Raw genomic sequence first — 25,539 nt, 5'->3', positions numbered from 1 at the left:
CAAAGTTACACAATCAGCTGAAAATATCAAACTACAGTAAATATCTGTACGTAGGTCATAACAGTAAGCATGTAAGCATTAGCTGTGTCTCCTTGTGCAGCATAATGATGTAGAACTGTTAAACAATATTGTACATTAAGACCAAACCGGGCTGCCTTGAAATCAGTTCTCCACCAAATTTACAAGTGGCAGGCAGACGACAGTCAAATTTATACCTATATTACAACAATGCAGTGTACATTCAATCTCATGATGCCTTTTCTAGAAAAAAAGGGAGTAAAACTCAAAGCTACTCCCGTCCAGTCGTCATATATTTTTTCTTTTGTAGTCTGACAAATTTTCTTGATAACTTATAAAACAAACTACAAAAGTAAAAAATAAAATAAAATACAGGGGACGTGATTGTAAGTTACCAGTTAACCCAATGATGATGCCATGGTCAAGGTTATAAAATAGATGGATAACTTTATTAACAAGCAGTAAATTCAAATCATTCAATGAGTTCTGGTATCTCATTTGATTTTAGTTGATTCTTTTTTTGAATAATCAAAGATTTTCTGAAAGGAAAGTTTAGAATAAAAAAAGGGAAAACCTGACGGGGCGCATGCTCAGCCAGGAAATAGCTTAATATAAAAAAAAATGGCGCTTGAAGATTTACTGCATGAAAATTTAGTATTGATTTTCACAATTACAGCTTCAATCGATTGATCCGGTTCAATTTTCAAACGTTTTTCCCCGTGAGAGGAAAAGCGAATGGATCAATGAAGTCGTGACGCGCGCATACGTATGTTCTTACGTCTATGACGTCACAGGTAGCGTCATAAAAAGCTGGAGAGGAACACTAAACTAAAGAATGGGAGTGATCAACATCGAAATTCAGTGAAGACACCTAAACACGATTCGAGCTACAACAAAAGGGTGAGTCCTGCATAGTTCGTGTAAGCTTCCGATGCACTAAAAAGGGAGTGGGTGAATTTTTTTTGCTGTTTTTACCACTAATCAAGCGCCCCTTAGAGTTTGCAGTGAAGTCCGACTAGTGGGCAAAAAGCAATGATCACAATGACCCCATGAGGATAAAGTACACTTCTCTGTTTTAAAATGTCTTCAACCACGGCGGTGGTGGGAAACATGTTGTAGAGATAAATGTGTAAACTTAACAAAAAAAAAAAAACCTAATAGGGATTTCTTATTTAAGTATTATTAATAAATCATCCAGATGTAGCATCAAGAACAATTTCTTCCCAAATAAGTTTGTTCACGTTACTGACTGCAAGGAGGACTATCTAAAAGTTAATTTCTCAATCATTTAATCAACACAACAAAAAGACATGTCTGCACACAAAATCATTTGCTTCTTATATTAACGTTCATAGTGCTCATATATTGAGTAAAATGTGTCTTTGTATATCTTTACAAAATTCCAACAGTTGGTTATGTGCTTATTAAGCATGTGGGCATATTAATTTTAAAAGTATCAATTTAATTTCTGACTTGTAGTTTGGCATACATTCAGTTGTACACCTTTGTGTCTTTTCTATCAAAATTTGGTTTACCTGGTTTTCTCAGGTGTTTTTGAATTGTTGGGTTGTGTGAATGAGCAAGTGGAGGCAGCTTCGCGTGGCTTGGTAGATGGGCGTGGGCTCCTTTAAGCGAAAGGAGGTTGATTTCTGTATTGAGATGCTCCATCTGCTGCGACTGCTTTCTCACCAGCTCTTGAAGTCTCAAGATTTCATGTCTGCCATCTCGCCCGCTGCTGTCTTGGAGCTGTTTGCCCTGAGAACACACATGTATTAGATGATAGAGGGAAGAAAATGTCTTCATAGCTTGCTTAAAATTGCATTGGGTAAATGCTTGATAAGTATTGTTTGCAAAAGGGTCAAGAAGACAGTTTTTAGAGTTTTGCTCCTACTAGTTGTCATGGTAATGTAAACCATACTCTCCATCGATCTAATGGTGTATGCAGGGACGAGGGCTTAGGGGTGGCTTTGCATGAGACAGGAGACTACTTTAAAGAAACTAATTTCAGCAAGAAAACTCGTGTGAATGTTGTAAAGTGAATCTTAATCCTTGGGGTATTTTAATGAAAACCTTTTAGACTTTAAAAGGTTAGACTCTAAAATTTAGAGGCTTTTTATTAAAATGCCTGGAAACTGTTAAATTGTGGTAAAAATGCATCAGTCTGCTTTAAGTCCCTGTATTCCATTACCTTTGTTTCTTGTCTGAAAATGCAGCATTTCAAACAATGCTAAGTCGGATGTGATTACTGTATTGTATGCAGAAATAAGAATTGTGACCTGTGAACCAGTTGTCTCTCAATAATGAGTATACCTTACGTCTTACTTGTGTAATGTCAATAATCACAACATTCAACAAAACAAATTACAATTTTCTTCTGTCTTGCATCGAGTTTCTGCTCCAGCTCCTTCTTCTGCTCAAAGAGACTATTCAAGCGGACGAGTCGCTCTGTGTTGCTCCTTGTCTTCTCCATCAGAGCCTCACGAGCTTTTTCTACTCTGATCTAAGAAGTGTATGCACAAAAACAAATATCGACAATAATTCTTGTCAATCCTAGTAAAACTCACACACATGCACTCCTAAACCAACACACATAAAGTTCCACGTACATCCCACTTTTTGATTTCTTTGGCAAATGCAGCTTCTTGAAGGAGTTTCTCCTGCTTCAGCTCCTCAACGGTCCTGTTACCGGACAGCGTCTGCAGAACTTCCAGATCAACCTCTCTCCCAAACCTTCTCATCATGAGCTGATTACAAAGCTTCTCTAGCGCTACATTGAACACAAAACACAATTTGATTAGTGCATCAAGGCTCTCTGGTTATGTATCTATTCGGGTCTTACACTGGATCTCATTGTTCATGTCCTTGCGTTCTTGAATGAGCCTGATGTGCTGCTGCTTGGCTTGATTGTAGATTTCGATATGCTGGTGCTTTTCAACCTCCAGCTGCTTCACTCGCTCCTGCAGACATTTTAGCTCTGTCCTGTTCAGTACCAATGCCGGACGGAGGTCTGAAGGAACCCGAACTGTGACATCATACTCAATCTTAAAGAAAAGGGAAAGCAAAGTAGATGGTGACAGAAAATCATTTGAAAGAATGTGTTGCTTTTCTCAAAATATACAGTGAACTGCCCCAGTTCTCTTTACCTGCTGTAGTCTTAGAGGAACCACAACATCTAGTTGATTCATCTTCTGCTGTTTCTCCCTGTTGACTTGCTCCAAATCATCCTCTACCATCTTCCGACTGATTTTTACTGATTTGAGCTGGAGGTTCAAACAAACGACATGTTTCTCCTTGTGTTCAAAATCGCCACAAAAATCGGGTCAATAATCTCTAAAAACATCGAGGTTTGTGGTTGTAAGGAGGCAAAATGTGAAAAAGTTCAATTATTACTTTTCCAAGCAATGTAGGTTTTTGTCCTGCACATTATATTCTGTTTTCCTGTATCTGTCAATGCAACTGAAATGACAAAATTTCCCCTTTGGGGGACTAATTAAGGTTATTTTAAGTGATTAAATCTTGTCCTATGTTACATTTATGATCACCTTCTTCACAAGGCAGTCACACTCCTTCTCAAGAGCGTCAGCAGTTTTCTTCTCATCTGTCAGCAGTTCTTCCAGGTCCAGTCGACGTTCACGTAAATGCAGTATGTGCTCAAACAACTTTGGCTCACAGCCTGTGACCAAAAGTAGAAAAGGTACACACGCACACACACATGAACAAAACAGAAATAAGGAGGCTTAAAAAAACAGCAACATTGACCTAGAGGGCATTCCTCTACAGCAGCTTCTCCTTCCACTGCATCCCAATCATCATCGCCATCCCAGTCTTCATAATTGTCAAAGTCGTCCTCATCCTCTTCTTCTGCAAAATACATTTGGAACATGAAATCAAGATCACTCCCACTTATGTATATTTGGTGAGTCTTCTTCTCACCTTCACCTGGCTGCTCCTTTTTCTTGGTGCGTTTTATTTTTCTTCTGAAAACTTTTTTCAGATATTCTTCAATTTTTTTGTCGTCACCCAGCGACGCCTGGAAGGCTTTTGTTACAGCCTTCTCTTTCTCCCGCACCTCAGTTATGGCTTTATACTTCAGTTCGAGCTCTTCCTTACACTCCTCCAGCTTATACTTTTGACAAAAGTGTAAACAAATACAGATAAAATAAACAAAAGTACAAAAATATACAGAAAAAAAATAAATGGTGAGACACCACAGGTGACAATTTTGTATAAACAAATACAAATAAAATAAACAAACGTACAAAAATACACAGAAAAAAACAGGTTACAATTTTCTCACCTTCAAGTTGTTCTCCTCCTTCACACGTGTGTTGAGCTTATCTTGCAAAATCTCCTCAGTCTTGGCCACTTCCTTGAGGAGCAGGAGCTCCTGATAGAGTGTAAGCTGACGGAGGTTGCCAAGATTTAACCTCCAATCTAGCATCTGTACCTTCTGAAGACACATCAGGTGCTCCTTGTCAAATTGATTCACCATGCTTTCCATCTAGTAATTAAAAAAATGAATACATTTTCAAATCATAAAATGACTCATTTATTTGTGACCTAAAACTAAACTATATAGCAGACCTTTTCCAGGAGACAATCCTGCATGTCTAGCAATTTGCTCTCCTCCTTACTCAGTTGTGCTGCTTCCTCTTCTTCTCTTTCTTCAGGGGCAGCAGATACAATTAACCCATCTTCTGCTTCCATCATTTCCTCAATTACATTTTCCAGTTGCTTCAGGAAATCTGTGGCTCTCTCTTGATTCTCCTGCTCGGTCCACTGAAACCTGTAGCAGGTACATCTTCGATAAATGTTTTTATGATAATAAAACAAATCACTTTTAGAGGAGTGCAAAAAAATTGATCGTCGTGTCTTTTCCATGAACTAAACTTTGAACAAGAGTAGATGTTAGATATTGAGACTGATAACAAATATGAAATGTGGCTCCAGAACCTTTTCTCCTTCAGCGCTCTGTATCTTTCTAGAATGGTTCGGGTGCATCGCTGGCTCTTCTCTGGTACTTCCTCACATCGTATAGTGGGCAGCGGGGGTGGGTGGCGGTGGAGTTGCGATGGCAAACAACTCTGGACCCTCTGGAGCTGTTTAGCTAGGGCTCCCAGTTTGGATAACAGGAGAAGTTTGGAGTCTCGCAAGGCCACAATCTCTCTGTTCATCTCAGTTTGTTTCTCACGTATCTGGAGGGATGGATACAATTATTTAAAAAAATCTCATGAGTAGTCATCTAGAAATTAAATTTAAAAATCTAAATGATAAATGTGTGTGTGCGCTTTACATTGCCCTCCAGGTGTGTCATCTCTGCTTTCTTTTTATCTGCATTCATTCTTAAGTGTTTTGCTACAGTAAAGTTTTTGTCTGTTTTAAGTTTCAAGTCCCCAATACTCGCTTTGGCTTCACAGATGGCCTGCACATCGTATGGGTCTTCGCAGTTCTTTTTGGGTTTCTCTGTATAACTGAGATACCAATAAAATGGTTAGCGTTGTGTTAGTTGTACAAATCATGGGTCGTGGCTTTTCGTGCTGAAAAAGATCTGCAGTGATACTACACTTACATCTTGTCCCATTCCTGCTTCCTCTTTTCAATCTTGGCCCTTGCCTGTTCAGCTTTCTCCGCGGCCTTTCTGAGCCGCTCTACTTGCCGATCTGCCAGCTTTACCGTTGACGATCGAGTCACCAGTGGGTGTGGGATATCCTCTTCTGGTGAGCACACATGAGCGGGATGTTAATGTACCGTATTTCCCTACTAAAACTAATTGTTCTCTCACCATCTGTTACTTGATTGTCTTTTACAGCTTGATCTTTGGATTTCCTGCGTTTATCTGGAGCATTTTTATTGCTGCTGTTATCGCTATAACTGCTCTGTTGATGAGTCTGTACTGAAGAAAGTGGTGGAATATGGTATGTGGAAACTCTGTGATTAGAGTGGATTGCAAATACTGTGACTATGTTGGATTCCAGGGAAACATTGAACCTGAAAGAAAAATACATCCAAGTCTTTACAAAATGCTTCATCTTGTAGGTTTTATAATTTGGTAGTGTGTTAAGAAAAAAAAAATCTGTGTTTTCTAAGAATGTGCATGAGGAAATTCCAGTAACAAGTTCACGAGAAAAATGATCTTACTATTTGTGGAGAAAATATCGACACTAAAATGAAAAGCATTTTAAGTGGAATATCACACCGTGACGAAAGCCGTATTAGTAATCGGTCAATACCATTGCTGTAGTTTGTTTAGAGCTATATGGGAGTGTTGTTCTTCCCAACTCATTTGTTCTTGGACTTCTTTTAATTTCTGAGTCTTCTCCTTCTCAGCCTGTTCTGCAAAACACTTGTCCAGCTGCAGCTCCTGCTTACAAATAAATCACAAAGCCGTAAAAGCCAATCTACTTTCACCCAGTCTCAATTCAGATTTGTCTTTTTCATTAACAACGTTCTACCGTGTATATGTTTTTGTACCGTAAGTGTGAGTCGGGAATGTTCTGGCAGCTCGAGGTTGTCCTTCAGCAGTTGTTTGAATGTATTCTGAATCTCAGCCAGCCTTCTCCGCTTGTCCGATTTCTTCTTCTCAGCTTGTTTGCACTGATTGTCTTTCTCCAACTTCTGTTTGACCATCTCTATGCTAGGACATTTTCCCAGCTAAATTAATGTGTGTGGCGGTTTATACTTCAATTGAGTTTTCGAATATTTAAAATCTAGTTGCGTTGTGGGGGAAACAATTCAAGGCCACATACAATGACTTCCCGATGTCCAGGGAAGGTGATATCCATTGAAAATTGATTCATACTCAACCTATCAGCCGCTGGGTCATCGATGTCCTGAGCCAAATCCTCATTCTCAAGTCCATCCTAGTTGAAGGATCACAATATTGTTTTTCTATTAAACCACTAATCTGCATGTCAACATAAATGGATCCAAAAGAAAGCTTCTTTGTAAAATAAAAATATATATATATATATATATATATATGACTAACCCTTGGAGAAGGAACCATGGCCCTTTTTCTTCCCAGTCCTTTCTGCAGCTCCTCATGAGAAAGCAAGTTGAAGGAGAAGATATTTCCATCATCTCCTGCTGTAAGCACAAACTGGTCGTCATGACTGCAACAGACATGCCGCAAGTGTCCATAATTGCTGTCGTGGATACTCAGTTCCCAGTACGCCTGCATGGATTTTAGAGCGTGATCGCCGGGATCCAAAGGATAAGCTCTGATTGAGCCTGAGTGCATTCCGCATATCATGAGCTGCCTGTTGGAGCTGTGACAAAAACAACCAAACATAATCTGGTCACTACAAAGTATTTTCACTTTAGTGTCTGCAGTAATCATACTTGAATGTGACCGAACAAATAGCATCATCATCAGCATTGAGGACAGTCAGGTAGTCAAATGGCTTGTCTTGACGTTGGTCTGGATCCTCATCCTGACTCTCAGAGAATTTGCAATGGTACAAGAAACCTGAGTCAGACCCTCCCTGGAGACAAAAGTATTAAAGCAAATGAGGCAGATATACATTAGAACCGATAATAAATCCAAGAATAGAATAATAATATAGAATATCTTATTCTTGGAGTTCATTTCTGCAAACGCGGGCGTATCGGCTGATCGGTGTGTTGGGAGAGATCTGCCGATCAACAAATTGCTCGTGATTTCATGTGTGTGTACCATTGAGAGCCAAAATTGGCCAGGCTGTGAGTAGAAACCACAGTGAAGAGGACTGCGAGGGTTACTGATGAAAATAAGGGGTAACTCCTCTTCCAGTGTCTTGTCTCCTATGATTCGATGCGCCTCTTGCTCTTCTTGCTGCTTTGCTTTTAAAGCTTGCCATCTTGCTATTTCCTCTTCTCTCTACAATGCATGGATATATTTGCAAGTTATTAAAGTTTTGTTGATTATTTAAATGAAATCAAGAAACATTGTTGTAACAGAATAGTTAATGACATATGCTGAAATCATAGACGTGAAGCAGAACCTTGATTTGTGATTTGATGCTATTGAAGTAGAAGGATTTTCTAGGCAGTTCAAGCAGTTGGTAGGATTTGGTTGGCTTCAGGATATTCTCATCAGGACATGGTACCTCCACAACATGACCATTCTGACATAGTATTAGCAACCTGTTTTCATGCTGTACAAGATTAGAAAATGGTACATTGGCTTTCATGCTGTGCAAGAATCATAATAGGTACTGTGTATCATGTGTTTTGCACATGCAAAATAGAATCTCCTTCAAATACATACTTACATGGGAAGGAGGTGACCACTCGAGTAATTGTACTGGTCCAGGAACATGGACAAAGCCGATTGGCTCATATTTTTCTCCAACAGTAAAGAAAAATATCGTGCAATCTGAGCTCTGAAAGATTTTTTTAAGTTAAAATGTAAAATTTAAATGAGGAGGGCTCCCATCATGACAGCCAATCAAAACAAAAAAAATCATCAGATTAGTGACTGTGTGAGATTTTGTCCCCACTCCAAATGAGATAAAACTTTTCCAATGAAGTACACTGCAAGTCTTGTAAGCAAATTATTTACAATATTATAATTACTAAAAAGATTATAACAACGTACTTACCCCCGTGGCTAATATTTTTCCATTGTACTCATAAGCAACTGATGTTATAGTGGCATTATGTGGCTTGAAGGCCTGTTTGAGTCGAATGTGGGCATCTCCTTTATTGTTGTGCAACCCCGTGGGGTCAAAAATCTCCAGTAAGCGAACAACCCCATCTTCAAATCCTGCCACCAATAAACCTCCACTGTGGTTCACCTGCAAAAAAAATATTTGAGGTTATTTATTCCATTACTGTCTTGCGTCAGGGATTGTCAACCGGTGGTCTGTGCCCATCTAGCGATTGTGGCGGTATTGAAGGTGGTCTGCATAATTGGAAGTGGAACATTTTTGTAACATTTTTAAAAATGATATTGATTCATTATTTAGACCTAGTTTATTTTCCAACAAATTTTGTGAATCATTTACCCATCCAAATTATGTAAAATGTAGCTGAAATTCCCAAAATAGATATAGTAAATATAGGTCTATGCTCCTTCAGTGCAAAATAAAATAAGATTCCACCAAAGCAGTGGTCCCCTTGAGGTGAGCCCCTTGGACAAAACCAGCTGTTCTGTCTTACAGAAATGAAGTTGTACTACTGCATCTTTACTTACAGAAGGTGGTGCCCAGTGAAGAGCAGTTCCACCTTGATTGAATCTGCTACTGATTAGTTCTGTTTTCGCCAGAAAGTCAAAGACTCTGACTGAACCTGGAAAAGGAAATACCCAGAATACTGGAGACAATCGCTGGTATCCTTTCAATTAAGAACAACAACAACAACAAAAACTCAGTGGTCATTACAACAGTATTTAACTGACAAAAGCAAAGATACTTTTTGTCCTGAAAAGGAAGATGGATAGCTTTGAGACAAGGTAAATGAGTACAAACATATTTGCATTTCATCATTCACCTCATCAAAAGAACACAACAGGAAGCATGCCAATAATTTTGTCCATAGTATGTAAGTATAGAAGGAAAAAATATATAAAAACAACAATAATACATTTAATTTAGAAGCGCCTTTCAGGTCACTCAAGGTCATTTTACAAAGAGTTAAAAAGTTAAAAACAAATTAAAACAATAGCATTCAGTAAAGAAGAAGTAATGACTCACGATCCAGAGCAGTGGTGGCCATAAGGTGACTTTTCTTTGACACATCAAGACCCTTGATTGGTCCGGCATGGAAGGATAACAGGCACTCTGGATCAGGAGTCTGTTTACGAAGATTTTAGTTAAAGTCATTCAATCCTGTTCAATTGCTGTAGAGTAGTTACTAGAGTAGACCAGACAATTTGTTTACAGTCGTTCCAGAAAGTGGTGTGGAGGTGCCCAACTCTTCAAATAGACCCGATTTGGAAATGTGCCTCTTAGCATGTAAATGTGACAATGTGTAGGGTGATTGGTCAAAAAAGCTTGTTTTACCGTTCACTCAACATGATCCTTAATTTAATCCGATTCAAAAGTCAAGGTAAACATTGCTTTGTTAATTGTGCAAATGAGCCTCACAGTGTATGTGAATGAAAGATCCAGTTTCCAAATAGCGCCATTGGAATCCTACAAAATAAAAGAGTTCCAGTTGGAATTATTCCTCGAGGTACGATTTGTGCATTTTCATGAGAGATGAGTGGTGACCTGAGCAAACCAAACAATCGAGTCTGGCTGGGAGGTTTTCACGATTGAGGAGAGACATACGTGGCGCCCAACCGTCATCTCATTCATGGGCTCCATTTCAAACTTTCCGCTTTCACTGCTACTGTCTGCATTGTTGATTGTTTCAAAGTCCCAGCCCTGCAGGCACAAAGCGTGGTCACAATGGCTTATTGAACCAACAGGACCACTGCAGCCCTTCAGTTATGACAATTATTTCCGTTTTACCCGGATCACTCCATCAGAGCCAAAGGTCATCAGTTGTCCATCCTCCAAGGCAAACGGTTGGACAGCCCCTGCATGACAACACTGTCCTCCCTTGCTGCAGATCTCAACTTTGATAGAATTTCCATCCCAGACAAGCAGGTTACCCCAGGCTGAGCCAGAAACCACCTTGAGAAGATGCACATGGGTCAAAGCCTTGCATTGTTTTTGAGCCACACTACCTTCCTTAAATAAACCCAACCTGTTAGAAATGCAGGAAACAAACCTTTCCATCGGGAAGTTCCATGTAGCCTTCAATGTCTGTTGCTGTAGTTTTGCCAAAATGACCAATAAGTCCTTCCAATTTGAGACCTGTAAATGTGCTGGCCATTCTCCAGAACCTAGGCAGGGACAACATTTAAATCATAAAAGGACAGTGAAAGAACTGTTAGAATTGTGTCCTTTACTTGATATGTCCAGATCCTGATGATGTGAGTAGGCTAGGGTTGTATGGGGAGAAGCTCACTCGGTAAACCTCTTGAGAAATGGCTTTACACCTGAGCATTACCTCCTCCTGCCTCCACCTCCACACTGTCAACATGTAGTCTGGTGCACTGGCCAGAGTGGCCAGAAGACTCCCATCACTGTTAAAGCTCACAGAGCTAAAAGCATGTTCTGCACCATCTACACACACCCAATGAACAAATGAGCGCAACACCAAATTATACAACACAGATATAGATTTGCTTACCTCTAAGAATACGGTATGCTTGTAGTGAGGAATACTCATATATTATCACGATGGGCTTTTCCCCCTTTTCTGCCACAACAAAATACTCTTGGCTTGGGTGAACCTATACATACATAATTTAATTACCAGCCATTCACTACATTATTTATGCACTCCAGGGATAATGCAAGAAATGGAGTCTATTTTGCCAGGATTTGGGGAAAAACTGTGAATGACCTAATTAGTGATGACAGCATATATTCTTTGACTGCAAAGACTTGATCAACTGATTATGACCTCAAGTGCTCAAATGAGGACACCTGCCAGGTGTGGCAGAACCAAATGTCTGCTGGAAATATATCTGCAGAACTTCGCGCATGTCCTGGAAGAGGTGGGAGACATTGCTACCAAATGGGCCAGTGGCATCATCTGGGATCTCCTATCACTAGGATTCAGGTTGTACACAGTATTTGTTGCCTTATAATTTATTTCCCCCCCATTCTTACCCCAATCGAACCAATTCCACTTCCACTGCGGGAGCGGATGTATGTCTGCTGCTTGGTGGAAATATCAAGCAGGATCAGGATCTGACCTGCAATAAAAATCAGTGTTCTGTCTTTCAGCAGCAGTAGGTTTGCTCTGCGCTTACAGTCGTAGCCAAAAGAGTGACTGAGAAAAAGATTGAATCAAGGGTCCATATTCATGTTTTTTTTTTTTTAAGTTTAGAGCCACTGTAAAATTAAAGTTTTATACTAACAGCTATGTCCCTAGAGAAGGAAACTGATTGGTTAAGACATGATTGTTTAGCTTTAGTTTTGTTGTTATGAGGAAAATATAAGAAGAAGGGTGTCAACAGCAGCATCCTGTGATGGCCTCAATAATTAATGAAAATAATAATTATTAATAAATCTAGAGCTTCTAATTCATAGATGGCTGTGCACACAAAGATAAACTAATGGCCTCCATGGCAGAGGTATACATGAAAGATACGAGAGATTCAGGAGGTTCTCTGGGATGTCGGAGCCGGGTGTGATGAACGGTCTTGAATAAAGCTGGTCGTATTTGTAATGCATGTCTGCAGGAAATTGTTTGCCCCCAGCAGATATCGCAATGTGATCACAGGTCGCTTCTGTGACAATAAAAAAAAAAGTTTCAGATTACAGAAGGCATGATCACCATTATAGCAATGGATGTAACAATTGTCTGTTTTTGATTAAGGATTTACACTTGTTTGGTCCAATAATCTGGCGGTTGAACCAACTTAATTTGTTTTTGGCTGTATTTTATACTATTCATATTTAAATGTATTTAATTCATCGTTACATTATATATATTTAAAGTCTCTTTAATTTACTCGTCTGTCATATTGCTTTCAATCGTTCCAATTTACATAATACAACGCATAATTCATTCATGCTTAGTGTGTGTGCGGTCACCCTTTTCACTGGCATTGTAAAATGGAAGTATTGTAGACATCTTCACTCCTTGTCTCAAAACTAGAATAACTCAAAAACAGTCATTCCATTATTGGTCATATGCTAACATATTAAAAGCTGGCAAAATAATGGTAGGTCGCGCTTACGTTTTTACTTGATCGTTGCAATTTTAGCGTGTCTCATGTCCAAACTTTCCAATGTCCAGTTCCGTTGCCTCCGTTGCCAGGCAACAGGGAGACACCGCTAACACTACGAAGCCTGTTGGTTACTGTAGTCCTCCCCCATACACTTTTTTAAAAAAAATAATTATTTAAAGAACACCAGATTTTTTTTTTTAAAAAGGAAATATTTAATTACATATCAATTGATAATTTGTTGGTACTTTTTTGATAATCATCTATACATTGATTGCAACCTTGCACGACTTGGCTGACTTTAAGTAACAGTCAAAACAATTTTAAAAAGTATTTTGCTGACTTTAAGTACATGTCAAAACAATTTTAACAAGCATGAAAATGTTTAAGGAAACTAATGACCATATAGTGAACTGCGTTTGTGGATCCTGGCTCAGTCGGAGAAAATAAAAAAAGTTTCGGGTCGTTTATTTTGTGCTACGGCATTGTCGTAACGATACGAACGTTTTACGGTAGCAAACGTCGAGTTTGATTGGAACTTTCAGTGTCGTAAACCGTAGGGGTAAAACACGCGTGGACATTAGAAGCGGCGTGTCCGTGTCCTAGCATTTAACGTAAGTAAACATGTTAAACGACGAGCATTGACAGAGGCGTTGTTTTTAGTATTTGTAGATTATATGTGTGCATTTTTTGAAAGCTTAGTAATTTTGATCGCCGGAATGCTCGCTTAAGTGTAACCTAAACCCGTAGTGTAGACTAGATAAAAATGGCGACAAGTCAGTTTCTCTTCTGTAATTCCCTAAAATGTCCTTTACCTGAGAAATTAGTTCGTTACATCGTTTATTTACTTTAATGGTTATATCCGCCCCTCCGACACACACGTAACTTTTTGTTAATAGTTACTAGTTATGATACAGATTTTCCATAACTTTCCATTGTATTCAATATTGAATTGGCTAATTCAGGCAGTTCAATTTATATTAAAAAATTTCATTATATCAATCCTATCAAATATTAAGATCATATTTCTATCACCTCTGCAGGATGGAAGCTAAACCTAAATCGCCCCTTTCCCCCAAGGGAGGAAAGAAGTTGAAACAAAAAGGCAAGGGTAAGCTTGGAAACACTGTTAAACATCCAAATGCTCATGTCTTAAGTTTGAACCTATTGTGTTTATATGTCTCTCTCTACAGATTCTTCTGGGAAAGCACCAAATAGTAGGCCACCTGGTAAAAAGCCTTTCAAACCATACAACAAGAAAGATATGATGGGCAACATGGGGAAGAGTAGAGATAACACCAAGAAACAACATACATTTGTTAAAGATGGGAAAGGGCCAAAGAAGAAATTACTAAGTGGTAAAGGGGAAGGTGGAAAAGGCTCCAAGAGAAAATTATCAATCGACAAAGGCGAAGGTGGAAAAGGGCCTAAGAGAAGATTCCCTGTTGACAAACGAAGAGGAGACAATACAAAAGATGATGGAGGTAAGGAATTCACTCACTCACTCACTCACTCACTCACTCACTCACTCACTCACTCACTCACTCACTCACTCACTCACTCACTCACTCACTCACTCACTCACTCACTCACTCACTCACTCACTCACTCACTCACTCACTCACTCACTCACTCACTCACTCACTCACTCACTCACTCACTCACTCACTCACTCACGTTTGTCTCAGGGGCACAAGCTTTAGCAGGGAAGCCCAGACCCCTCTGCTTAGCAAAAGGCTACAGCAGTAGACTGTTCATTTTTTGTGATGTGGACATAATGGGGGAGGGACCCAAGTATACCATTTTAGCTAAGCCCAAAAAATTATGAATTAGGAAATTGTAGCTCACATTTCATAAAAAAAGCAATGCACGTTTTTTTTTTTTTTTTCCTATGTCAACAGTTGCCACACGCTTCCATTTGAGAACATTTAGAATCAGTTTGTTTTCATGTGTGACCAGGTCCTCAGGCAAAGAGGTTCAAGAAAGCAGAGTTCAAGCCACAGAAGAAAAAGCAGGGAGCACAGGAGACAGATGAAGAGCTGAAGAAGAACAGGCTGCAGAAGAAAAAAGACCTGAAGAAAAGCAGACAACAAGCAGATCGAAAGGACATGTACCAAATAATCAATCAGGCTAAACAAGTGTGGGGAGACTTAAGGATGTACGTAGATGCGTGCTCGTACTCACACAAGTGAATTTCAAACTCGTCCTTTGTGTGGTGCTTGTTTGGCAAACATGATCTACATATGAACAATTCGTTGCGTGTCCAATGTGCATGTCCACAGGAAGAAGTGTGAGAGCGATTTGAAGAGGAAGCTGATGAAGGACCTTCATGATCTTATTAGGGGCAAGTACAAAGAGGTATTTGTCGGAGTTGTTGAAAACCAATCTTTGCCATTTACATGCACTGTCTATGCGCTAAGTCCCACTATCTCCCGCCACCAGATGGCGTACGCGCATGACTCTGTGCGAGTGCTGCAGTGTTTTATCCAATGGGGTAGTCATGAACAACGACAAGAAGTGTTTGACGCCCTTAAAGGTGAGGTATTTTAACTAGAGCTATCTGTCTTGTATAGTTTCCCATCCAGCCAAACTTCAACACTAAGAGTTTTGCGAACAACTGAATACACGTTATTTCCTATGAGGAAAATTATATTCAAAATGGAACAGGGGCAGTTTGGTATTCTCAGTGTGCATTTGGAAGTGAAACAAATTCTGCTGTTTATCAAACATACTGGCTTTGCTAATGTACGGCGTCACGTGTCTCCTGCAGATGATGTCGTTGCTTTGTGTAAGTCGCAGTACGGCAAGCACGTTGTGAAAAAGTTGCTGATGTATGGGTGAGTTGCTATGCTGATGTCCCATTTTGACATTGTTTGCTCATAACAATATCACAACCATGTTGCGCAAGATTTCTGTTAAACGTGAAAATTCTTGTAATGCCTTAAGACGAGAACACTGTCTCCATTATATTTTTATGAGCAGGTGACTTAGTGAATTTGCCTCTACAGGAATAAGGAGCTGGTGGCAGCTGTGATGCAAACGTTTAAGGGTAACGTCCGACCGATGCTTCGACACGCTGCCGCTTCGGCCATCATTGAGTACGCCTACAACGACAAAGCTGTGCTTGCGCAGAGACTCATGCTAACCGAGGAACTGTATGGAAACGCCTTCGCCATTTGTAAGGTACACAAACCGAAGCTTAAAAACGCACCTAAGAACTGTTTGAATTTATGATGAAAATGCAAAATATCTTTATGCGTCCAACTGTGTGGACTTGAATCGATGTTGCCGCTGCTCGTTGTCAATCTTTATCTCTCTGCGTGCAGTCTTCGGTGTGCAACACTATCGATAAGGTCGTAGAAGCCAACCCGGACAAGTTGCACCATATCATCAATGATATGAAGCAAATTCTTACGCCAATGGCACAGAAGTAAGTCAATTCAAAATGAATTCATCATACACCTTCATTCTTTGGCTGAGAACACTTTTGGTTTGTTTCAGAGAGCAGGTCATCAAACATTCTCTCGTCCACAAAGTATTCCTGGACTTTTTCTTGTTAAGTCCTGCCAAAGAGAGAGCGGTGAGTGTAATGTTCTCGAGTAATGTTGTCATGTTGCTCTGACTGTGTCCCTCATGAACCTATTTCTTTGGTGTATGGTATCACCGTGAACAGGAAATGATTGAGTCCATAAGGGAGGCAGTAGTCTACATGGCTCACACTCATGATGGAGCTCGAGTGGCCATGCACTGTCTGTGGCACGGCACCACCAAGGTAAACACACTGACATGCACTGACCAAAGAAATAACATAACAGTTTTGCTTTGGCACATCTGGTGGAATGTGGTTGTGAAGGAAACAAGTAGAACTGAAATCAATGCTTTAACTAGATTGTTTTTGCTGCCCTCTTTTGGCGCCTTTAGGCAATTAGACAGATTTTTGCTATTTGCACCAGGGCCCGGGTCCACAGTCCAGTGAATTATTAGGTTGACTGTAAAATTTGTCTAGTTTCTTCTATACACTTTCCTTATATAATTTGGCTTCTGCAAGTATTATTGCATGATGTGCAATAATAATTTGGCCAATTTTGTTCAAAGATCAGACAAGATGCATCACAGGTTTTAGTGCAGGTTCGGCACTCGGCACTTTAAAACCCACATTTTGTGTCTGATATCACCATGTTCTTTATTTTGAGCCCGAGGTTTTTCTTTTTCAGGACAGGAAAGTCATCATCAAAACAATGAAGACATACATGGTGAAGTTTGCCACGGTGGGTTTTCACACAATCTTTTTTTATTTATTTATTTATTTTTTTTTACCCACTGTCACATTTAGCTAACCTGGTGTCACTTTTCTTGCAGCGCTTAAGCACAAATTATATGATTTAAATGTTGTAGAATCAGTCTTGATGCGATAGCGGGTTGAATGTGAGACTGTTGTGTCCTCAGGGGGAGTTTGGTCACCTGGTTCTTCTCGCTATATTTGACTGTGTGGATGACACCAAACTTGTCAAACAGGCTGTGTTGTCCGTAAGTGTAACATTTGTTTGAGAGTTCTTTACCCCTTTGAATGTGTGAACATGATCAAGTGGCATGTATCTCACCTGTCCAGGAGCTCATGTCATCATTGGATGAGGTCATCAGTAACAAGTATGGCAAAAAGGTTCTGTTGTACCTGCTGAGCCCCAGAGACCCGGCTCATTTGCTGCCTGAGATCATCAAGGTGCTGGAAAAAGGAGATGGCAATGCGCACAGGTCAGACATGGAAAACCATTCTTTCTAGTCACTTTTGGCATGTCTAAGTATTACTGCTCACACCTACCTGATGGTGAAGTTTGTAGTCCTCAAGCAAGAAGTGACCAACTTAACACCCAGCTCGACCTCTTCTTCTTGCACCAGTAAAAAGGACACGGCGCTTCGAAGGAAGGAGCTACTTGAGGTTGTTTCCCCGCAGTTGCTGAATTATCTCCGTGACAATGCCGCCGCCATGGTTATGGACAAAGCCACCAGCGTGACAGTTAGCGACATCCTGGCGTCAGCCTGTGGCGAGTTGCGACCTGCTATGGCAGCTGTGGCTCAGCTAGCCAATCAAGATCTAGTGCCTGGAGGTGTTGAAGGACAGGTCAGGGGGAATGAATGAGGACTTTGGGGCATTTAAAATCATTACATACCAACATGTGTTGAAAATAGCACAAAAAAGTGCTCGTGTGAAGTTGTTTGCACATGTGGGTCAAACGTTCATTTCTTTTTTTTTCTAGCTTCACATGGCAGAACATCCTGCAGGGCATCTGGTGCTCAAATGGCTGATAGAGCAGGATGTCACTCTGGCTGAGGCTGGCAAAGAAGGTGACTAAGTTGAAGCAATGCATTTTTCCCCACATCACTGTCTAAATATATTTAGATAAAATATAATATTTCCATTTTTCATATTTATTTTCAATATTTAATCATTTCAATATTTGCATTTTGATTTAATCGTAATCCTTTGACAGAAAATCAACACACCCTATAGAAGTCATAGTACAAAAAACGCATCCTTGGTCATTTGTTGAGTTTTATGCCAATGCTGACAGAATGCTGAGTAACTTTTCTTTGTGTCCTTCTGCCAGAGCGCTTTTCCAGGATCTTGGTGGACACTGTTGGAATAGAAAAACTGAAGAATTGGGGAAAAGTCAACAGAGGAGCCATGGTACTCTGCAGGTCCGTGTGTATTTTCCCCCACTCAAGTTACTGTTGAGTGTTGTCATCACTGTCAGATAATTGATTCAAAACCATGCTCTAAATACCATTCCTAGGAGAAAATTACATTATCAAGATGTAATGTTTTTAAATGTTTGTCTTTACTTTCTACAGCCTTCTGAACAGCTGCGACAAGTCTGTGGTGGCAGATGTGAAGACAGCTTTACAAGACTTTGAGCTTGACAGTGGCAGCAGCAGCAAGGGAGCTGAAATCCTGCTGGAAATCTTGAAAAAATAGATCAACCTGTCATACAAACAGCTTGTGACACTCTGCATCACTTTGGATCTGGAAGTAGGACTGTGTTGCTCCAGAAACTGATGAGGACCATATCAAAACTATTTCAAAATGTTTAATGCCGAAAAGTGTCTCAAAGAGAGAGAGAGAGCACAGAACATCAACTTCGGCTGATGTTTGAGTATTTGTAAACATCTATACTCCAAAGTTAATTGAGGTCTTCCGCTTGAGGATCACTGAAAATAATCTCTGGAGTCAATAGCTTAATCCGGTTTAACAAATGGACAGACGACCTGATTAAGTGATGCTCTTAGGACCCAAAGAGTGAGACATCAAATTACTACAGAATTCATTAGTGGTGTCAAAATGTTGTGCCCTGGAGATGAACCTCAAATCACATTAGCAAAGAAGGAGGTTTACACCTAATAAGTTACATGATAGTTTTGCTTTGCATTTGCTGTTCTACTTGAGAACACGATAAAGACCAGTTGCTCTGTGTTAATGGTTCATAAACGGTTGATGCAGTATGGCTCGACATGCCAGTGGTAAGATAAGTTTTGTAAAATGAGATAAGATTTTTATATTCATGTAAAGTTTCAATTGTTTTGATTACAGTTGTCTTTGAAATGTTGACAAATTCATTGCATGTAAAGATGGCAGTTTGTTAGCACCTGTGACGCCTACATGCATCACACACTTGTCTCCATTACACATTAACTCGCCTTCATAGTGTATCTCCCTCATGTGTACTCTTAGCATGCTTGCAAACTCTTGCTAGACATGCCTCACTTGCAATATTGGTTCTCCTCCAGACAATTTGACATTTAGAAGTGTGAGGCAGAAGAAAGTCAGTCCTGGTCTATTGCAGACACCCAGGAAAGATGCCATTACAAAGTTGGGAAAAGACGTCTTCACCTTAAGAAAGAGTCCAACAATTTACCTGGGGTCAAAGGTGATTTGTAAGGTTGTAATTGTAAATAAAAATCACGGGCATGAGTGGTCAATGTAGCCATAACAGCCTTCTGCCATTAGTGTTCTCCTCTTCTGTCTCAATCGGTTGACACTGCAGCCGTGACACTCTCAAATGAAGGCTGTCCTGATAACATTCTGCAAACTTCTTGGCAGCTCTTCGGGCAAACTGCACGTCGCCGCGGGCCTTGGTGATGGCGGCATACTCTTGCGACTTGAGCTTGCCGTAGTAATCGGAGAACTTGTTGTAGAGGACGGAGATGGGCATACCGTTGAGGATGATGCCGAAGGCGATGCAGGCGAAGGCAAAGACACGGCCCAGGTTGGTCTCTGGGAGCATGTCGCCGTAGCCCACCGTGGAAATGCTTACCTGCGGGGATTGGAGACACAAAGATTATGTGAGATCCTTTAACAATAGCTGTGAAAATCAGCTTTTACAGAGAGAACTTGCTTTCGGTTTGTTAGGATGTTCAATATTCAAGTGTTTGCTGGTGACCAAGTTCGAATCGGCCCGAATTGAAACATTCATCAGGCATAATTCTTCGTTTTGACGATCATAAAAACACCTACTAAGGCTATTACTGGTAGTATTGACTCACAGCTGCCCACCACCACGCAAGCGGCATGGAGGTGAAATTTGTGTTAGGAACGTCACGCTCGACTGTGTACACCATGGCTGAAAACATGAAGATCCCCATGCCAATGAAGAGCAGCAAACAGCCCACCTAAACACACAAATAAATGATGTGACTACAAGTGGTCTGGCCGAGGAGCATTAAGGTACATGTAGAATGTGACCTGCTGGTAGCAATGTCTCAGTGTGAAGCCGAAGGCTCTGAGGCCTGTTGAGTGACGAGCCAGCTTCAGGATCCTGAAGATCCGCATTAATCGCATAATCTTCAGAACTTGACCCAACTACAGAGAGAACCCATATTTAGTCTGCTTCCTTATGTAATGTCATAATAATCTCATCAGTCACCGAGTGCTGCTTTTACCTTCCCAACACGAGTCATGGCTTCAATGTCTCCAGAATGCATATGTGTATCCTCTTCATCGAAACACTCAAGGACAATCTGCAGGTAGTGTGGTAATATGGCAATCAGGTCGACAGAATTTAGGACGCTGCGTCCAAAACTTCTGATGTTGGGCGTAGACAGCAAGCGGAGAATGTACTCCAGTGTAAAGAAAGCGATACAGAAAGTCTCCACGTGATCTCCGTAGAACCTGCTGCTAAGCTGTCCTGATGGCGTCTGGAACATAAAATCAGAGAAGCAGTATTTTTTTTTTCATATCACTTAAAATTCAATGCAAATAATTTTGAGTGATTCAACTGCTGGAAATAATGCAAAATTACATTTCTCTTCACACAATTGTCTTCCACTGCCACTTTGTGGCATTTTTGGTGCTATGTTGAAGTCAGTTGAGAAGTTTCATTTAGACAAAAATGCTCAGACACTAATGTGGCATCTAAATGCAATCATAAATGTTTTGTCGGTGTTGATGTCTATTCTCAGTTTCCCCCTTCACACCTTATACTGCATCTCATCGACCGTGTTTAGCGTCATAGCAACCAGTGAGATCAGGACAAACATGGCAGATGCAACAGCCATCAACTTGGCAGAAACAGAGGAGAAGGGCTTTTCCATCATGTTCCAGATCTTCCAGCGGGTGCGTCCAAAGATCATGTTTTGATACAAGGCCTCATCTTCCTCCAATGCCACAATCTCCACCTGTAGAAAAAAATGTTGGTGAAAGGCTGCACAGGGTTACAAAATAGAAGCAGGTTATATTACTTTCCAGGAAACTGTGACGTCCGATGAAATGGAAATTGTATTATCGTTATATTAATGATGTTCTAAAAGCAAGGTATCGAACGTCACTTTCATGCTGATCCTTGAGCGCCACAAGGCCACATTTCCAGGTGTCAGGTTGTTATTGCCAACACATAGCCTTGGAAAGGATTGTTTTGACTACATATGCCTCAGTATGTTTGGCAACTGGGAAATTTGGGACAACTTCTGGATGGCCGGATTGTTCCAGGCCAATCTGGTCAAACATATTTAGGCTTTTGCAGCAATGCATCATGTCAGTTTGTAAAGTGAATTTGTAAAATTGAACAAAAAGGTGTGTAAAAAAATAAATAAAAAAAAGTCATTAAAAACATGCAAAATATACAAAGGATAAATATAAAAATTTGGGCACAAAATTTTTTAATAAAGTGTAAGTTGTGTAAAAAGTGCAAAGTTACATTTAATTTTTCTTAATTTAGCTTTAATTTAAAAAAAAAAAAAGCTATTTTACAAAGTCTGTAAAAAAGCACTTGACAACTAACCTGAGGGACTGAAAATTAACACCGTTTATTGCATTGCCATACGTTTTTCTTGTTATTCTTTTATAATCTTTGATACCCGTTTATTGGGGTTGCAAGATAATTTCGTCTGTGAATGATGGCCTCCAACTATTTTCATTTGGCAGAAATGATTAACGTGACTTTTTTCATTAAACTGTATTTCGACTGGGTCTCTGTTCTTAATTTGATATGAAGAACATTAGATATCACCACATTATTCAGCATAGAATTTTTTATTATGCTGCAAGGAATTTATGTCTGGTAAAATGTAAAGAGAGTAAAAGACAGCAGGCTTTGTGATCAGACATTTTGAAAGAAATTATAATTTAATTTGCAAACTGTTTTTCAAATGCCAAGTAGGAATAACATACTAAAATGGTGAAAATCTCTTCACATCAAGGTCAATCTGAATCGTGTTATGACAAACTATCAGCGCAAGGACTTGTGAGAAGGAAACATGTTGGTATAAGTGTGCCAAGAAGAGGCCCTTTCTCGTCACACCATCTGTCAAGAGGAAATCTGATTTAGGTCAGACTATCAGTCAGCACGCGCTTTCAACATGAAAAACAGCCTACGTGCAGGGTTAGGATTGGGCGGGGGAACTTGAGATGACTTTATGGACAGTATAAGAGGAAGGTTGGTTTGTATGACATTTTGTATGTGACAGCAGCACAATCACTTTACAAGTGAAACGACAAAGAAGCACTTATTTTTCAATTACACTGTACGTTGATGAATGTTGGACCTTTTCTGCAAGAACAGTGGAAGGACCACAGCTAGAAAAGTCACAATAGAGTAACTGTCATTTTGCTCTCGTATTTTTATAAATTGACATTTATTTATCCTCATTAGGATCGCATCCAAGTTTGGGCCTGAGGCTGGGTACAACCTGGATTGGTCGCAGGTTATGTCTAGAAAAGCAATCATTCACACTCATGGACAATTTAGAGCCGTGTTGTCAAACTCTGGATCCGTGGGCCAAATTTGGCCCGTAGTGTAATTATATTCAGCCCACGAAGACAAATTGTGCATCGACTTCATATGTCAATACTAAAATTGCAAATTGGCTTCACTTTTAAAAAAAATAGAGACATTGCTATCAATTTTTATTAGCATCCAGCCATCTTTTTTATTTTTTATTTTGAACAGTTTTTACTCTTCTCCGATTTCAAAGACCTTTATCTGTTAAGTAGCATGTACTGTACTTAAGTTCATGCATTTAATTGGGTTGACTGTTATAATGGCCCTCCAAAGGAAAAACAAGTTTGACACCCTTTATTTTCTTCAATTAACCCAGTGCTGCCTCTTTAGACATTGAATTTCTAAGGCAATTGATTTATTTGGCATTCTGGCTTATGATATAATCATTCCTAGTTATAAAAATGTGAAACAATTTCCTCCTCAGACTACAACTGAGACACTGAAGGGTCCTGACCCACCTCTGCCATAAGCTGCTTCTGTATTTTCAGCTGCTCGTTCAGCTCGTCCTGCCTCTCCTCGAATGAGATGCGACAGCAGCGTTGGCTGTTTTTGAGCCTGACCCCCCAGTAACTGATCTCCTCCAAGAAGGTACGAGGGCAGAGCTCATCTTTAATCCATAACACGTCGGTCCTTGGCAGAAGGAACAAGAAAAGTGTGATATTTGTGGGCCGTGTTTTACTTCAATTGGGTCCAATCGCATCAACTTGTTGTACCTATAAAAGTTGAAGATATTTTGGAAAACAGTAGGGTCCCGATCAAAGAAGAACTCATTGTTGTGCACAATGTAGTCGTCACATAGTTCCAGCTTCCTGTTATGGTCTGTGTATGTGGCAAGGCGGCCAATCCGTGTTTTGGGATATCTGACAGCTAACCTGTAGGGCAGGTGGTACACCTAAAACGTAGAAAAAATAAATCGACAAGGCCTGTTCCTAGTTGAACAATTTACTGTGGTTTTAAAAAGTGAAGGTTTCAATACTGGTATATGTTTTGGTAGCTCAAAAAATTAGCAATCTTATGAAGTGACTTGTGATTATTCTAAGTTACTTGGGGGAAAAAAAATAAAGTACTTTTTTCCATGTCAAAATTTGTTATATGGTACACAAATCATTTCTGAGTTGATGTGGAGAAACAGGACACTCAATTTTTGGTATATTCAAGTTGAAAAATAAAACCTCATTCCTGTTGAAAATGGCAAAACAGAAAGCTCACCAAAATTGAAAGATTCCATATGAAAGCATACGATGACTGATTGTGTCCATGTCATGTTTGGTGCCAGATTGAATAAAAACTGATGGCTCGGAACAATCTGGCTTTCACCACGAGAAAATTTACCGTTCCACCAACATTGATGTTGAGCGTGAAGTGCTCTGAAGGCGACAGCAGTGTGTGAGGTGGCGATGCATCCTCTTCATCCTCGGCATAAAGATCATAAACATCTTTGCCAAGTTCCTACACAAATATAGTCAGGTGACCAAAACATATCAAATACAATAGGCAATAAAACTGACTCATTATCACAGTTATCTTCACATCTGTAAAGTATGCCGAATATTTGGACTTGAGAATGTTCGACTAATTTTTAAATCAGGCAAACTGAAAATCATTAACATGAATCAATGACCCTTTTGATGAAATTACACGAATGTATTAAAATCAAATGACAGAAACTTAATTCTAATAATTTTCACAAACTGCACTAAAAATGTCCTCTGTTTAAAAACAAAAATTTGACCATAGTCCAAAAGACCTCATATCCCATGATCTCTCTAAAAATGTACTTTAAAACTAAGTTTAAAAAAACAAAAAAAAATATGAATAGCTTAATTGTCTGACCTGCATAGAATTCCATGGTTTCACAAGGATCCTGGTCAGATTCCCAAAATTGCTTGGTTCCTTGAAGACTGGAGTTCCGCTGTCTGATTTGTATCCGGGAAACAAACTCCTGCTGCGAGCTCGGAGGCGTCTCAACATGCTTCGATTCTCATACATGAAGGTATTGACATGCTAAAGTAAATGATTTTGTCAAAAAAACTCGTGGGATGAATTTTCTTTCAGGCAGGAGGGCATGGTGAGAGAGAGCTTCTGACAAACGGTTGAGCTGTGAAGTTGCTCTGCGATGATCTGGGTTCTTAATGTTTTAGATGGAATTATCCTTTCTCTCATCCATCTCTTAATCCTTCGTCTCTCACTCAAGCCATCATAACATGACCAATCAGGATGACTTTAATTATGAGACGTCTTACAGCAATCCTTAATGAATAAATAAATTCCAGGCACTGAAAAGGACTATTTGAGAGAAAAGTGAAAATACCTTATTTTAACATGGCAATATTTCTGCAAAACAAAAATGCCAAATTCTGGACAGCATTTTTCATGCAGACACCGAGGGGGTTATCAGCTTTTCCTGAAGATTTTTTGGAGTTTGTTTTAGGGGGAAAATATATATATATATATATATATATATATATATATATATTTCGGGGGAAACACCAGAGATATCCTTGTGCCCCGCAGGGGCAGGGAGGATGGAGGGGAAAA

At 39.8% G+C, this 25,539-nt stretch overlaps 3 protein-coding genes across 9 annotated transcripts; 1 reads left to right on the top strand and 2 right to left on the bottom strand.

Moving 5' to 3' along the window:
* Positions 1-12,834, bottom strand: LOC148389973 (cilia- and flagella-associated protein 44-like). 2 transcript variants are annotated; one of them, XM_088391749.1, is made up of 34 exons: positions 12,743-12,834; positions 12,151-12,289; positions 11,667-11,829; positions 11,182-11,284; positions 10,898-11,114; positions 10,717-10,831; positions 10,455-10,619; positions 10,212-10,367; positions 10,086-10,133; positions 9,693-9,792; positions 9,194-9,288; positions 8,601-8,795; positions 8,271-8,381; positions 8,001-8,153; positions 7,694-7,876; positions 7,360-7,502; positions 7,007-7,286; positions 6,823-6,878; positions 6,490-6,652; positions 6,249-6,379; positions 5,801-6,006; positions 5,588-5,732; positions 5,312-5,489; positions 4,972-5,213; positions 4,603-4,804; positions 4,316-4,519; positions 3,952-4,144; positions 3,778-3,879; positions 3,561-3,691; positions 3,162-3,278; positions 2,858-3,059; positions 2,625-2,785; positions 2,384-2,518; positions 1-1,773 (listed from the first exon to the last, which is right to left on the bottom strand). In XM_088391749.1, the coding sequence occupies exons 2-34, from the start codon at positions 12,231-12,233 to the stop codon at positions 1,510-1,512; spliced, it is 5,142 nt and encodes a 1,713-aa protein (XP_088247875.1). In that variant the 5' UTR covers positions 12,234-12,289; positions 12,743-12,834; the 3' UTR covers positions 1-1,509. The 2 variants fall into 2 exon arrangements, with proteins under 2 accessions (XP_088247875.1, XP_088247876.1); XM_088391750.1 differs by having other exon boundaries at positions 12,151-12,800.
* pum3 (pumilio RNA-binding family member 3) lies at positions 796-19,732 on the top strand. Of its 6 annotated transcripts, XM_088391757.1 has the most exons (21): positions 847-918; positions 9,266-9,328; positions 11,437-11,616; positions 13,774-13,841; positions 13,924-13,959; positions 14,056-14,214; positions 14,690-14,888; positions 15,013-15,088; positions 15,173-15,266; positions 15,501-15,567; positions 15,739-15,913; positions 16,057-16,160; positions 16,232-16,310; positions 16,404-16,502; positions 16,945-16,998; positions 17,177-17,257; positions 17,340-17,482; positions 17,627-17,849; positions 17,986-18,073; positions 18,337-18,427; positions 18,581-19,732. In XM_088391757.1, exons 3-21 carry the CDS (start codon positions 11,453-11,455, stop codon positions 18,702-18,704), a joined length of 2,124 nt encoding a protein of 707 aa, XP_088247883.1. In that variant the 5' UTR covers positions 847-918; positions 9,266-9,328; positions 11,437-11,452; the 3' UTR covers positions 18,705-19,732. The 6 variants fall into 6 exon arrangements, with proteins under 6 accessions (XP_088247887.1, XP_088247885.1, XP_088247882.1 ...); XM_088391756.1 differs by having other exon boundaries at positions 842-918; positions 13,924-14,214; XM_088391761.1 differs by lacking the exons at positions 9,266-9,328; positions 11,437-11,616 and having other exon boundaries at positions 796-918.
* Positions 18,546-25,111, bottom strand: kcnv2a (potassium channel, subfamily V, member 2a). Its single transcript, XM_088391762.1, has 9 exons — positions 24,835-25,111; positions 24,334-24,450; positions 23,715-23,893; positions 23,460-23,631; positions 21,200-21,400; positions 20,666-20,920; positions 20,469-20,585; positions 20,270-20,395; positions 18,546-20,040 (listed from the first exon to the last, which is right to left on the bottom strand). The coding sequence occupies exons 1-9, from the start codon at positions 24,988-24,990 to the stop codon at positions 19,702-19,704; spliced, it is 1,662 nt and encodes a 553-aa protein (XP_088247888.1). The 5' UTR covers positions 24,991-25,111; the 3' UTR covers positions 18,546-19,701.
* Between the last annotated feature and the right edge of the window lie 428 nt (positions 25,112-25,539).

The sequence above is a fragment of the Syngnathus floridae genome, chromosome 12 (genome assembly GCF_059516105.1).
Source record: "Syngnathus floridae isolate MCC-2025c chromosome 12, RoL_Sflo_1.0, whole genome shotgun sequence".
Classification (NCBI taxonomy): domain Eukaryota; kingdom Metazoa; phylum Chordata; class Actinopteri; order Syngnathiformes; family Syngnathidae; genus Syngnathus; species Syngnathus floridae.
The sequence above is the reverse complement of the archived record's forward strand: the minus strand, read 5'-3'. Positions and strand labels throughout refer to the sequence as shown.